At 30.9% G+C, this 16,376-nt stretch overlaps 1 protein-coding gene across 1 annotated transcript in view; it reads left to right on the forward strand.

Moving 5' to 3' along the window:
• MDGA2 (MAM domain containing glycosylphosphatidylinositol anchor 2) overlaps positions 1-16,376 on the forward strand; it is a 762,383-nt gene that overhangs the window by 692,540 nt on the left and 53,467 nt on the right. The window contains exon 10 of the mRNA XM_045567836.1: positions 5,708-5,856. Coding sequence (XP_045423792.1) covers positions 5,708-5,856 — 149 coding nt within the window. The remainder of the gene's footprint in view (positions 1-5,707; positions 5,857-16,376) is intronic.

Here is a 16,376-nt window from a genome sequence, read left to right on the forward strand (position 1 = left end):
TTATTTATTCTTTCATAGAAGATTCTATGGTATTTGTTTATATTTCTCCATTGTATGACTTCAATCATGTTAAGCATGCTATTTATAAATTCTATTTCATGTTTCTATTATCTGAAGTCAAATCTTTCTGTTTATTCTCCTTATTAGTCACTCACAGTAAACATTTTGTTTTGTGTTTGTAATGTTGGATTTTGAATTTATATTCAACATCTTTCAAGACCAATTTGACATTGGCTCTTCTCAAGGAGTCCAGTGGTATCACTGGCCAAATATTTTTTATGTTAATGTGAGTATTTGTGTCATCTTCCTTTACTGGTGAGAGGCAGTATTTTTCTACTATACCCCATATCTGAGAATATAGCTTTTACAGATTTTGTTTAAATGTGGTAGCTTCATTTCCAACTTCTCATCTTGCAGTGGCCTATTAACCTTATCTCCTTGGGCCTAAAAATCCAAGGGTACAAAGACCAACACTCTCTCTTTTCTTTCTCCCCAAACTCCTATTCACTGCCTTTTTTCAGTTCTGTTTTTTAATCCCTGGGGAATTCCCTTTCTCGCTTGCAAGCTTAGATATACATCTAAAAACATGTTTGTTATAATTCCATCTAGCATTTCTAGATAAAAACTGTGAACTTGTTCTTGTTTTAGTGACTCTTTCATACCAGCAAATATATCAGAATTTGTTGATGTGTGGGGGGTTTTATTTTCCATATTTTGCAGTCTGAGACAAAATGGGCTTGTTTTATTTATCCATATTTTGTCAGCACTGCCTAGGAAAGTGATATGCAGTAATTACTTAATATCTCTTCTATGAAGTGAGAAATGAACAGATATCCCTCACATATGCAAACATGTCCTGTAAATCATTTTCTAAATCAAATTTAGCTATTGTAAATTTATCTTCCTATAACCTATTTTCCAAAATGTAAATTGCTTTCAAAAGCAGCATATGTGGTCCTGACCCACTATTATACAATTTATCTTTGTTTTTATTTCAAAAACTGTATTGACTTTACTAAAATCAATTTATCTAGCCAAGCACATTGCAAGTGTTCTTAATGGGAATGGTAATGATTTTTATTTTATACTTCAGGTTTTTGCATAAAATTGTTTTTGAAACCTCAATGTGATCATTTTCAAAAGCTTTTTGCAAAATTAAATTACCTGTACATTTGTATAAATCTATGTGATATTTTGAACAACATACATTTTTCTATCTGTAAATTTTAAGAATATTTTAAAATCTAAGATTATATATAATCATACATAACAAATCTAAAAATTATCTCCCAATTTAGATAATGAATATAGTTTTAGGTCAGTTAATCTGAAAAGATTTAAACTAAAACAACACTGTATAAAAATAAAACTAGAATGTAAAAAAATAAGAAACTTCTCTTGATATTTGATATGCTTACTGGAAAAAGAAGGAAAACACTTTCAGTATATAAAAAAAAAAGAAATTATGAATTCTTTCCCTGTTCAACCAGTAGATGTCACATTTGGATGTTCAAGCCCAAAATTATTATAAGGATGTTTCCTTTGTTTTACTGTGTGTTTCTTACAGATGAGTGTGTATACATTAAATATGATTGGCTGTGAAACCCGAGAAGAAAATTAAGTGTGTATTTTTTTTTAATTTTAAGATGCATTTCTCAAATGAAATCAGGAAGCATTTTGCTTTTCTAAGGTTTTTCCAAAGGAGGCTCAGTACAAAGTATGCTCTGAGACATAAGCAAGCATATCTATATTTAACCATAACTGCTAAAAATTATTTCTGATCAGTACTTACTTATTACTGGTCAATACTATTTATGCACTATCTTAAAACCATTTTTTAACCTTTAATTCTAAAGTAGTATAATTATTCACCTAAAATAAAACATTTTATTTTAATTTCATGATTCAAAGTCAAACTTGTAATGACTTATTGTATTTATTTATATTATCTTCCATATGTTATCACCATCTCCAATATGTACTTAATTTCTTCATCTGTAATATGAAACATTGGAATAATCTCTAATGTATTTTCTAATCTAACACACCATGAAAAAATATTACATATGATTTATCCAATACAGATAAAATAAAGTATTTTAGGCCAGGTGTGGTAATGCACACTTGTAGTCCCAGCTACTCAGTCGGGGAAGGTGGAAGGATCACTTGAGGCCAGGGGTTTGAGTCCAGCCTGGGCATCATAGCGATACCCCATCTTAAAAGCAAAAACATATTTAAACAAATACGTTGGAAAGTCTTTGTAATAGTCTCCTATTAAATATAAAGATGATGATGGAATTTTACAGTAAAATTTGATGTATTTGTAATATTTAAATGAAGTCTAGATTGGAGCTTAATTTTTTCACTACCTTGAAAATAGGCCTTGATAAACAAATTCATATTATTCACAAGGTCAGGAGGATCTTTTTTTTAACTTCTGGATCACACTATTTCAATAACTTAAAAGGTCTTCATTTAAATAACAATATTACTGTCACAATGGCAATTTGTACTTATGCAGCCAATTACCACCTGACAGTCAAGAAAGTCATGTATACTAGGATGTCTACTTTCTGAAATGCTTAGAGTATGCTATCCTGTCACCAGTCTACTTGCCTTCACTCCAACCCCCATTACCTGACCTCTCTCAGTCTTGCTGCTGTCATCCTTCAAAGAGGGAGATCAAAGAGATGTTTCTTGTAACTTTAGAATTAATTTTGATTTCTTTTGTTAAACGCATTTGGAGGTAATTTTAGGAGAGAAATTTCAGCTTTTTAAAAACATTGCAAAATGTATGGTCTACATTTCCTTACATCAGAATACCCTAGGGTATTTGTAAAATATCTGGATTCCAGATATTTTACCTACCTTAGAGACAAATTCATATTTATATATACTAAATTTGGGGAAACATTATTCTTTACAATAAATGTATTCTTTACAATAAATGTCCCTACCTTAGAGACAAATTCATATTTATGTATACTAAATTTGGGGTAACATTATTCTTTACAATAAATGTATGGCTTTTCAAGAGGAATACTTCTACAATGTCATGAGATAATTTAGAAGTCTTAGTTCCTCAATATTTAAACCATAGTTAATCTAAAATTAGTTAACATATCAAATCCAATTTGACAGTTGGCGAACGTTTCACTGCACCCTACAGATTCAGGACTGAAAAGTACTTTAATGGTCACTGTGGGCAGCTACTCATCTCAACCCTAATAAATGGCTATTTATGTATTGAGTAAATCAATATCTCTAGTGAAGGGAAAGTCAGTCTATTGAAGTGGAGCATTCCACATTCAGAGATCTTTGGTAGAACATTTCTAAGTCAAAATATGCATACTTTTGTTAGGCAATCACTGGTATTTATCTTGTTTCATAGATCTGCGAACATGTAGTCTGATTTTATATAGTCTGATTTTCTTTCTCTGTGATAGATTTTCAGCCCTTAGAAAAACTCTATTTGCCCACTTTTGAGAGATACTCCTTTACTTTTCCATGTTAAATAGCCCCTCGCTATGACTTTATTCTCTCCTTATTTCTCTTTAAAGGAATGCATCATTCATTTTATTAAGAATATATTACTTAGAATAAATCTAAGTTTCCTCCTTTGTTAAATAACAAAAACAATCCCTAGTCCCCATTAAAAAAAAAAAAACTAACTAAAAAACACTAGACTTTTACCTCCCTCATTCAGTGTAGATACTACTCTCTGGTGAAAACACTCTAGGTTTGTATTTCTCACCTAAGCAGCCCATTAGTTTTTTGTAAGTATTGGAAACTTATTTTTAATTTAAACCCCTAGCTCTTTGTCTCATTTACTATTAAATTCACCTCCTCAATTTTATTTTGAGCAATTTTGTTTTAAATACAAGTTGTCAGGAATGTTTTTAGTATTGATTTTTTTCATTTAGTAAATTGTTTTCCTCTCATCTGAACTTTGCTCTTAAGTATTGTGAACATGAATTTGTGTTGTCATTTAGTAGTAAATAAAAATATCATATAAGACAAAAGCAGAAAATAAATGAAAGTGGTAGTTCTGTAAAAACCCCTCTTATGAGGGATTTTTGTATAGATTTGATAATCCATATTCAAATTTAACTGAATGAATAATCATAGAAAATTTTTTAAAATGCATACAATTTTGATTTAGGAGACTTTGCAAAACATTACCAAAATTGAAATATTTAATTCAATGTATTTAATTTTACTAGTAAGCCTGTCAAATATTAAATTCAGTTCATTTACCATCACTGGTGAAACTCTTCAGGGTAACAGTGACCATCATTTATATTCTTCGTGTTCAAAATCCACCCTTTCATTATCTGATATAGATGTTTCTGGATTAGCTCTTCTGCAACCCTTAGATGACAGTGGCTGATGATAAAGAAATAAAAGCAGGTAAAAGAAGTTACGGCATACAGTGGAAAACACATAAGGACATTGAGCATTTAATATAATTTAAAAGAAGAAAAAACAGAAAAAGGTGCTGAATGAGTGATGATAAATATACAACTTTTCAATGTATCCAGTATGAATTACAAAGAACTGTGAAGCTATTTGCAAAGTCCAAGAAAATGTAATCAATTTCCATGAGGAATGAGGCCACACCTCCTATGTTATTATATCCCTAATTGTATCCCTAGTACACTACTTGGCACTGAATTGGCTTTCACTAAACATTATTGAATTATTAAATAAATACACTATTGGTAATGAAAAATATCTATATTATAGAATATTGGGAAGTTTGATCTATACTTCCAAATGGTCTGCATAGATTTCATTTTGGCAATAAAAAAAACCTGAGATGTTCATATATATATATATATATATATATATATATATATATATATAACACACACACACTATATACACTTCACATATCCTGAAAATCTAAATCAAAGCTCCTTTTTTCATTGACCAGTTTGTTACATTTTTGTTTTAAGTTCAACTTTATTGACCAAAGCTACAGGTAATACAAACACAAATTTTCATTTTCACTAATTTTTTTTTTTAAAGAGTTGATCACTCACTTTCTGATATATGGTTTTGACCTCTAGGATACCACATTTTTGGTTTTCTCCTTTTACTGGTTGTTCCATCTCAGGCCTAGTTCATGTCTCCTCCTACAACTCTAAATACTGGATTACCCCAGTGAGTGGTCAGACTTTCATCATCTGTATCTACTTACACTCCCTTGGTGATCTCATCGATATTATGGCTTAAATTTAAATTCTATCTGTATGCCTATGGGAAGAAAGATTATATCTCCAGTCCTCACCTCTCCTGTATTCCAAACTAGTTATATCCTACTGCATACTTACTGTCTTCATTTAGATCAGTCAAATTTTTTAAAAATGACTTCCTGATCTTCTCCTCCAAATCTGAAATTCACATAGTTTTCCCTTTCAGTTGACAAAAATTCCGTTTTTCCTGCTGCTTAGGCCAAAAAGCTTGGAATCACCCTTTATTCTTTTCTTCTCACACAGTTCATCCAATCAACTGGGAAATAATCTTGCATTTATCCTCAAAACATATTCAGAAAATTGATTGGATTTTAATAATACAACTTTTCAATGGAACAATTACTTATAAAACCTATAGTAGAAAGTGGTAAAAGAGCCAAAGAGAATAATAAGTATGTTTAAACTGCAATATGTTATCATTCAAATTGAGGCACGCTTTTTGTTTTCAGGAAAGGCCTATGCTCCAGAATTCTATTATGACACCTACAATCCTGTGTGGCAGAACAGACACCGCGTTTATTCCTACAGTCTACAGTGGACACAAATGAATCCTGATGCAGTGGATCGGATTGTTGCATACCGTTTGGGTATAAGGCAGGTGAGAAATTTAATCAATGTCTTTTTTTTTTCTTTGTAGTCCTCTGTGAAGATTGTGTTGCTATAATTTTTTAATCATTTTGCATGAATTCCAGAATATATTTATATATTTCCAGTATGTGTATTACTCTATACAAATTGTTGTAAAGTACTTAAAAGCCTTTGAAATTAATTTACACACTTTCCACTATGATAGTAGACATATTAAAGCAGCATCTTTTGAGCCTTCTGAGATCCTTCATCACTAAATAGCTAGAAAAACTACATGGTACAATTGCCATAAGGGGCACTTATTTAAGATGTGTTCATACTTACCTATACTGCGTAGTCGTTTGTCTTGTTTCCTAAGAAGCAAGTCTTACATATTTTTACTTTGAAAGTTCAAGGTATTATATATATATAGAGAGAGAGAGAGAATGTTTTAAAAGCTAATTTAATATGTCTGAAGAATAAAGATACTTTAGTAAAACAAGGAGAGAAAATAAAACAGGATATTTTCCTAAAATTATGGGTTATGTGGAAAAATTTTATCTTTTTCAGATGAACCAGTGTTAAAGTCACTTATGTTTATTGGTATAAAATGATATTTTTTGAAATGTAAATTAAGTCTTTGTTTCTTGTTAGCGTATTATCTGGATGACTGTTTCAATATAATAAAACATTTTTGTAGATTTATTTGATTACTACATAATCTATTAGCCTTCCCTTACAATTTTGTATTTTCCACAGATTTGCAAAGTATGTGTTCCACTTCCTTAACTGAATCACAGAATAACATTTTAAGTTGGGACAGTAGAAAGGACAAAATTTACTTAGAAAAACATTGGTCAACCTCCAACAATCCATTCAGTTGTTCTATCTCAAAACCACTGTTTTTCTATCTTACAAGGTTACAATAAAAGACCTTGCAATATACATTATTCACATTAACATACATTGTAAGTTGAATACTCTTAGCCTACCTGTTTAAGAATTTCAAAAGAGTAAAAGAGCTTTTTCTAGGGAAAACATCTTGACATTTGATAATTACTGTTTTCTTGCCTAAGTGGTTTAGTGTGCACAGGTCATTGATAACAGAAGACCCTGGTGGACCATTCAGAATGTTCCTCTCATAATCCCTTATTTGCATTGGTCCAGAGGTAAATCTGAGTAAATTCAAATCCATATCAAAATTGTTCTACTCATTCTAATTTGATGATTTTCTTTGATATAAAAGTTAAAAACAACAATAAAAAAGATTAGCAGTTCTTTCTCTCTTAGCTGATAGACTTATCCCTTTCTTTTTTATTTCCTTTTCTTAACATAGCTAATATTTTTTAAATCTTTCATATCTGGAGTATCTTTAAGCACTTTTGACTTTACACACCTCACACTCTTTTTTCAAGTCCTTGCCACATTGTTTGGTCATTCTTTATTATACGTGCTTTTCAAAAATCTAAAAACCTATGACTAAATTTCAATTTGTAAAATAAAATTGTTTTCTTTAGGTGTCTTTTCCTATTTTTTGATCATAGTTTTATTTGCAATGACACTCATAAGTTTGTCTTTAGTTTCTCACCCTCTTCATTAGTTATACTTTCTTAGGGTTTTTGAATAACTTCCCATTACTAGTTGAAAGACTGCCTTTTTTAAGTATGTAGAATTTACCCAACTCTGCTCATCATTCCTTGCCTTTACTCTTATGTGCCTCAAATGCGGTTTCTACCCAAGATCTCTGTTGTTCATACAAGTCAGAATCCTTCTCTATAAGTCAAATTTAACAGAAAAGTAATTACCATTAAAGTCTCTTCACCCTCAAAATAGAAGACAGATTTTAGCAGAGTTAGAATTCCTCCCAAGAGGGATCCAATTAATTAAATCCTTTTCTTGTCCATATCTTGTACTCATTAGTAGCGAACTATCTTCTGTAATATCTTTTGCTATGATTGCCATATCATTTTTCAGTGATAATTTCTCTTTATTTTCCTTTCCTGACGTGAACATATCCTCTAAATTACAGTCTTTACATTTCTTGATCATAAAACTGGTATATGATTCCCTTATCTGCAGTGACATACATTTCCCAGTCATTGTGTTGCTCCTTTTGAACAAATTAGTTAGATCATTTTCTCCGACTTTGCCTCTTTAGAATAAATTATATATGTGTACATAGAGTGTATAATTTTCCATTTTCTATGTTTTGTTAAAATAATGAATTCCAGACATGCCTGGTTGCTAATTTTAGTAAATCTAGCCTCATCATTTTATAGCTACATAATCTTGAGTATGTTTCTGAATATATCTAAGCCTGGCTTCTCAGCCTATATATTGAAGATTACACCTATCAGGCACTTGGAGCATGAAGTGGACTATTTCCCCCACTTGTCCTCCAGGCCAGGTACTCTTGTGCAGGGCACTCCTTGTACAAACAGTTGTGGCAATTCTTATATTAATCTGCCAGGGTTGCATAAAAATTTTAAAAAAGGTTACATTTCAAGAGCTTAATATGTCTAATATTTTTGTTATTTTAGTTTTATTTAGTATGCTGCATATCCTAACCCTAAGCATTATTCTCAGCCATGATTTTAACAAAGTAATTTCTAGACATTTTTTCACTATGTGTTACTTTTATTTTAAACCTATTGTCCTCCGTAAGATCCATTTTATTGATTCATATTTTTCTCTTCCACTTTAAGTCTTCTTTTAAAGCCTTCTAGATCAGATCAGTAAGTTGGCTGCTAATACTGTTCTTCCCAGGTTTTGTGAAATGCATTCTATCCACCAGAGAAAAATGTATTTCTGGTGTTATAAGCCATGGTCCAGAAAACAAATCCTTTCCCTTGCTCAATTTTTGAAGCTAACTCTTCACTTGCCATAGCATTCTTTTCTGGGCTTCTGAGTTATTAAGATATTCTTTTACATTTATAAATAAATGTTCTTTTTTTTCCTAGGGTGCTTTTTGATGATACTCTATTCTAATTGATAATTTTACTCAGATATTATCTCTCCCATGGGAGAGAAACTTTGATATGTCTTTTGGGGATGTCTCAGTACAGAGTAACAGCCTTGTACTATTCTACCAATGTGAACAGGAAGGTGCTGTCTGTAGATGGAGTATAAGAAAAGCAGGAGCATGTATTCACACTGTCTTTTTCCACTACAATATTTTTCACACTCAACCATTGCATGAAAAATCTTTACATACAAAATGGCCTCAATAAGCAACATTTCCTTTGAAAATCCACTTATACACAAAAATTTAGGATGATAAGACAAAGCATTCTAGATTACAACAAAATTGATAGAGTTCTTAAAAATACCTATATAATAGTGGGAAATAAAAATATTAATGTAATAGGTTTTTCTATATTATCTTAGAAAATTTAGATTTCCTCTTCCTCAGGTATAAACATTAAGATATCGACATTGTCTTAGGCCATAATCAGATACCAGCATTTAAAAAATCACTCTTGAATTCTTATTATCATTTTAAGGAAGACTTTATATTATATGCATATGGCCTTTTTAATCTCCCAAACTACCTCAGAATCTTAAATCAAAGAGCCTTTGAATATAGTCAGTGTAACCTGGATGGTTTAAATAAATCGTGTTAGTAATGCGGCCTAAGCAACATAAATTTTTACAAACATGGATTTTGTTTCTAATGATTGTGTTTATATCCTTGACTATGATATCAAGTTTTCATCAAAGGATTATTACTTTGTATTACATATCTTATGATTTTAATGTCTTACTATTTTAGGCCATTTTTTTATTTTAGACCTGTAGATGTAAATATTTTTTCTATCCATAAAATATTTGGTACTAGGTTATCTGGTACAACATATCTCCCCTCTGAATATCAAACATGGCCTCAATTATACAATATATTTTTATATTAGATGAAGTCTGGAAAACAAATTAGATTGGTTAAGACTAATAGTAAATTCAGTTCTAAAGACCCTACTTTGTTTTTGATCCAGAAATCTTTAGAACCTTATTACCTATTCTTAAATTTAATAGGATTATAGAATCATTGCTGTGTTAATAAACCCACAGCTGAATGGGGTTGGTAAACAACCCAGCATTCCTTTCAGTGTTATGATAATGTTAGCTGACTCTTTTGATTAAAATTTATAGTCTACATTTAAATATGATTAGGAACCTTGTCTCAGAATTTCAGTATTGACTTACACATTTTTCTCTATAGTGTATCTAGGAAAAAACATTGAAATTCAGGAATCACTGCTTTAAGAAACTTAAAAAAAGAACAAATATATCATGGGAAGCTAAAAATTAATTTGTGGGAAAAAGTTTTCTCAAAATCTTAATGTCCTAAAGTTATATTTTTTAGGCTCAGCTAAGCAATTGTTTAATCTCTTTAGACAGACACTAGCCTCCAATTATTCGCTTCATTTGTTGCTTAACAGGAAACAGAAAAAGGTTATTTGAATGTCTGTTTTCCTGGTATCTAAGGAACTAAGAAATAAGCAAAACTTTCTAAATTATCTAAATATACCAAACAATATAAACATTATTTGACTCTATTTAGAACATATGCAACTATAGTTTTAAATAATAAAGGATTTTAGAGTTTTGTACAGGTTTCTTTTTATATTCTACCATAGAGATGCAAAATGAGTATGTCTTTTTGATTCTTATCTTTGGAAAGTAGGATATATTTTACTGAATAAAATACCTTAAACGTCCTTTTTTCTGTCTTTTTAAGTCATGATGTATTAAAATGCTTAGAATTATCTTACTCATTTGCTCACCCATTCAGTGAATAAAAATTTGAGTAAATTAATCATAATAGTAATTACCAAGAATTATAAAATGAAGAAATATTACCCTCAATGTCTTGTTAAAATAGTTACTATAATAGAAATATATACAAAGTTTCATAGAAACAGGTTTGGAAGCAGTTAGTACTGCCAGGTGGTGTGCGAAGAGACATGATCACTAAGATTAAAACTGTGTTTCATAGGTTTATTCCTAAACTTTCTTCTTAAACAATAACCACTAACAATCAATAATCAAAAATCATTAATTATAAATATATATTTTGGTATAATTATTAGATAAATTTATTATAAATTTAATTTTGATCTTTATAGTACTGACATAATTATTACTCCTTCCAGTTAAAACATTTTAGAAGTTATTTTAATAAATAATTCATAATTATTGTTACTTATGAAAGGCTTAATACTATGTGACAGTCTAAAGATGCTGAAAGAGAGTGGTAGGATAAGACACAAATGAAATTTGGTTAATATATGTGCTTGATTGAGAACAATTAGACTGATTTTTTGGGAAGAACTGTTTAGAAAAGTCATTTGAAATTGGGCATTTTATGCCAGTCCAGGGAAATAGGTAGAGATTTGATAGATAATCTTAATTCTTTTTATTGTTTTAAATTGTGAATAAAGTGGCATTTTCTATAGATTAATCTGATAATACAATACAGTGTATGTTGAATAATATTACAATAGAGACTGAGACTACACCGTTAGGCACGTGTTTGAGATATGTACTAATGATTTAGATTAGACGAGTGAAAGGGAAGAACAAAAGAAATAGAATTAAGAAACTGTTGAAATAGGCAGACCTTGAATATTGATGTAGTTTTGAGGAAAAAATTTGAAAAGAACAGTGAGCTTATATTCATTGCCATTCACTTCTTTCTCTGTAGTGAATGTTCTGGAAAGCATCAATTATAGAAAGATAAGAGGGGGAGCCAGGGACACAGTGGAATGTAGAGAAACCATTTTGTAAATGGTTTCTTTGGCTCTGGAAAAGAAATAAACCATAAGCCAGTTGGTAAAAAGTGAAGTTATCTCCATCTTCCAAATGAAGGGCACCGCCCATATCTGCTTCATTCCTGCGAAAACTAATTTCACAATCTTATACATTAGAAGGGATAAATATACAGTAAATCTGAAAGACCTGGATGAGGTATAAATCTTTGCTGTAGAAGGCTCTATAAAATAAGAGTACCTCGTCTTGGAAAAGTCCATATATTTTCTGAAGAGTTTTTCTGAGTCTGTGGCCTTTTGTACAGATTTTTTTCTGTTCAGCAATACTCCTTGGGAAAAATAATTAGATTTATCCTTTTTCTTGACCCTGAAGGTAGTGGAAAATGAGCAACCTCAAAGAGACTTTCAGAGTGAAGGAGTATTAAATTATTGATAGAAATAAGTTTGTATGTATGCTCATATTCTCAAATTTGGACTTGTTAAGTTTGAGTGATAGGGGAGCATAGAACAAGCAAAGTTACCCTAGTTAGGAATATGCTGCTAAAACTTGTGTGAACACTTCCTCTTGAATATGTAAATTTATAGGTCAAAAGCATTAAACATGAGAGCTGAAGTTAGCAAAAATATAGAGACACAAATTTATCATTTGCAGACAGTAGTGATGGAATTTCCAATAAAAAAGAAAGAACTCAAAGTTTAAGAAAATCTGACATTTTCATGGAAACTAAGAAAAAAGTGTGTTAATGTGCATTTGTGTCTGTGTGGGGGTTGGCATTTGTACTTTTAGGCAAAATTTTAAAAGACGAAAACATCCTAAATTTTTAAAATGCCAGATACAAATTGGTATTGCCTTTTTACTTAAGGTAATTAAGGTAAGAGGATAATAGGGGGAGAAAAAAACATTGTAGATGAGTTATTATTTCAAGGTCAACTGATTACAAGTATAATTAAATTGACCTGAGTTATCCTGGATGTCCACTTAAATCAGTATTTTATTAAGGAAGTGAAGACCGACTGATATATTTCCTTTGATGTAAGAACACTTCTTAAATGTCTAAATTATTTCTTTTACAGACTGTAAATACATTTTTATTATGAATTCTAAGACTTTGATCTGAATCAAAGAAACTATCCAATAGACCAATATATGTTCAGTCTTTTATGATGACTAGGAAGGTGGCATTCAATGGAAAGCAGTCATTCATTCAACAACTTTCAATGAAAGAAAAAGATCAAAATTTAAAACAGACTACGAGTGTGGAGTTTATAACAGTTGTTATTGTGTGTGTGTGTGTGCTTCAACATTATGCAAGTTGCTTGTTTGAATACTGATTTATATATATAGTCTTAAATTTTTACTTTATTTCCTATGTCTATTAATACATTGAACACACTATTTTCTTTGTCTTATAGCAGTGGTTCTCAGGCTTGAGTGTGCATTACAATCACCTATAAGGCTTGATAAAACAGTTGCTGGGCCCTACCTCCAGAGTTTCTGATTTAGTGGATCTGTGTTGGGCCCCTGTATTTTTAACACCTTCCTGTGTGCTGCTGACATAGCTGGTCTGAAGCTACATTTTGAGAACCACTGTTTGATTTTGTTATACTGTCCTAAAGAGACTGAGATCAGATCTCAGTTTCCTCATTTGTTTTTCTCATTCATATGACATTCTCATATGATTTCAATATGAAAAATAGTACTATAAATACCATTTTAACCACATACTTGCCATATGGTGTTCAATAACCATAGACGGAATGAAAGTTTGCACGTTATCATGGGTGATTATTGAGTTCTTACCAGAAATATGTCTCCTTGTTATGCATTTCCAAGATAAGTGATTATTAAAATATCAAGCTTTAAAATTTATGTAGTGGACTGAGAACTAATTCAAATGCAAATATTTTCTTTACTCCTCTGAGCAAGGTACAGCAAGTCCTCAAATAATATCATTTTGTTTAAGGTCCTTTCGTTATAATGTTGATGAGAAAAAAATCAATTCTTAGCCAGAGCCACTGTCTGCATGGAGTTTGCACAGTCTTCCTCTCTGTGGGTTTTCTACAATTTCCTCCCACATCACAAAGATGTGCACATTAAGTTAATTGGTGTGTCCAAATGGTCCCAGTCTGAGTGAGCGTGGGGTGTGTGGGAGTGTGCCCTGGATGCGACGGCGCCTGTCCAGGGCTGGTTCCCACCTTGTGCCCTGAGCTGCTGGGATAGGCTCTGGCCTCCCACAACCTGAACTGGAATTTTGGGGTAAATAATTATCTTACTTGTTTTTATTCTTTATGAAATGTATGTATAGCTCACATTTATTTCTATGTTTAATATTAGACGTATTCATTTAGAAATTTGGTGATGTATTTGTGACAGAAATATGCTGTTATAACTTAACTCTTACTTATACCAATTAGCATAGTGTAAAATTGGTTGTGTTATATGTCGTTTTGCTTAAAGTTGCAGTTTCTAAGAACCTATCAACGACATTAAGTGAAGACTTACTGTATGCACAGTTCCTTAGGCTTATCTTTTTAGATATTTCTAAGGTTATTTATAAGAAACCTATTAATGAGGTATGAAAAGTTACTTAATTGTGATAAATGTAAACTAAAATTTACATTTGGTAGTATTCTGGTGACTAATTCAATGCTTTACTAAGGAGGATGACTACTATGTAGTGTGAAGTATCAATACATTGTTACAACTCCCAAGTGGAAATAAAAAAGATATATAGATAGATAGAGAAAAAAAGAATGAATGATTCTTGTCTGAGTTGTCTCAAATTTATCATCATTTTCAATTCCTTCTTTTAATTTTTAATTATAAATTACTATTGGTTTAGCCTTATGATTTTCAAGTATATTTCTTTAGATTTCTTAAGTTATCTTGAAGTGTGGAGTCATCTGTATTTTTACACTATTTTTATACAAAAAACCTGATAACTTTTCAGCAGTTAAAATATTTACCTAAAATGGCTGAAGCAATCTTTCAGTAATAAATATTGAACATGAGAGATTTCAATAAAATTACATAACTACCGCAGTACAACTATTTGATAATGGATTGCTATGTTTTCTAAGCTGTTTTAAAAAGTTCAAAGAAAAAATGTAAAAGAGCATACAATGTTTAAGTTGCTTTAGTGTACTTCAACTTTTGGAAACCACTTATTAAAAGATAGGAGCAAGAAGTCGGGTAGAAATTTGAAGGTAATATTTGGAATATCATAAGGCATTGCCAATTTTTAATAGCTATGTTTAAAGTATATATATCATACAGTCTGACATATTATGGGTGATTTGTATATGTTACCCTATGTAATTATTAAATAACACAATGAAATAGATACTATTACTTATTCGGTCTTACATATGAAGAAACCAAGGTGTTAAATAATTCACTCAAGATCCCAGAGCTAAGTAAAAGATGAAGCTGGAATTTGAACCCAAGCCATCTTGCTTGGAGTCTGACAAATGTAATTCAGATGAATTCCACCTGAGTCTTGTGCCTTTTTCATTACCTTTTTCTTCTTTTTTTAATGGTAGATATAATAATTTTTAAAAAATTCTCTTGCAGTTATTGCTTGTTGAGATTTTGGTATCAGCTTCAGTTATTAATATGTTAATGTAAATTTATATACTATTGTGTTTATAAATATATGTCCACATAGCTATTATATTTTTATTCCTTTAATATTTTCTACATTTGAGCATATATCTGGTTTTCCACCCACAATGTATATATTTTGTATAAGACTTTTCTGTTTCTGGATATATATCCCTCAATTTGTTATTTTATAAACCATTCGATTATGGTACACTATTAATATCTCAGTATTTGCTTTTTTCTCAATGATACATGAGGAAAAATTAAAACAATTATTTGGTTTAGAAAGAAATAAAACTAAAAATTAGGAAAACATTCCAATATAATACTAAATACCAAAAAACTCTGTGAAATTGGTATTAGCTTTCTTGTTCAGGTAAGAAAATAATCTTAAGAAAGTTAAGCTATGTACTCATGTTCTGCAGAGTGAGGCTATTGGGAAACTGGATTATTGACCTTGTTTGCCTAATTCTAAGAGCTCTCCTCTTAATCTCTATACTTCACTGCTGCAAGACTCTGTAATTCTGTGAATAATTGGAATGTAAAGTGATACGGTTTGGTTTGAGATATGGTTGGATAGGCAGGTCAGAGCTCTGTCAGGAAAAGCTTTATATGTCTACTCAGCTTTTGACTCTACCTCTACAGATAAATATAAATTAAAAATAACAACATAGGAATAGGGGTTTTCCCTTGCCTCAAACAAATAAGACTAGACTATGAGATTGGGCTTTATTTTAAATGAATGTTTAATTCTATATTCTGTATTTAATATCAATTTATAAAGAAATTATGAATGAAAAAGAATTCATTCATGTAATCAAAAAAATATGTACTGAGCTCAGATTATGTCAAAGACTCTGCCAAACACTTGAGTTGATAAAGGGATTGGGAGTGGGTGGATGGGAGGAGGGTACTTGTTTTCAGAAAATTTAAAACATATGAGGAGATAGATACCCACGCAGACCATTACATTCCAGTATGGTATCATAATAGTTGTGGATATAAGGTATTATGGGAAAACACTGGAGAAGAATCTAAGATAACTTTGGGAGATCGAGAATATTGACAAAGGAACTCATAGCAAGCTGCTACCGGAGGGATGAATAAGAAGTTACCCAGACCAAGGGACATGGGTGGAGTCGTGGAGTCTGCATGGTGATTTTGAAAAACTGAAATTAT

This window comes from Lemur catta, chromosome 1, assembly GCF_020740605.2.
Source record: "Lemur catta isolate mLemCat1 chromosome 1, mLemCat1.pri, whole genome shotgun sequence".
In the NCBI taxonomy this organism is placed as follows: domain Eukaryota; kingdom Metazoa; phylum Chordata; class Mammalia; order Primates; family Lemuridae; genus Lemur; species Lemur catta.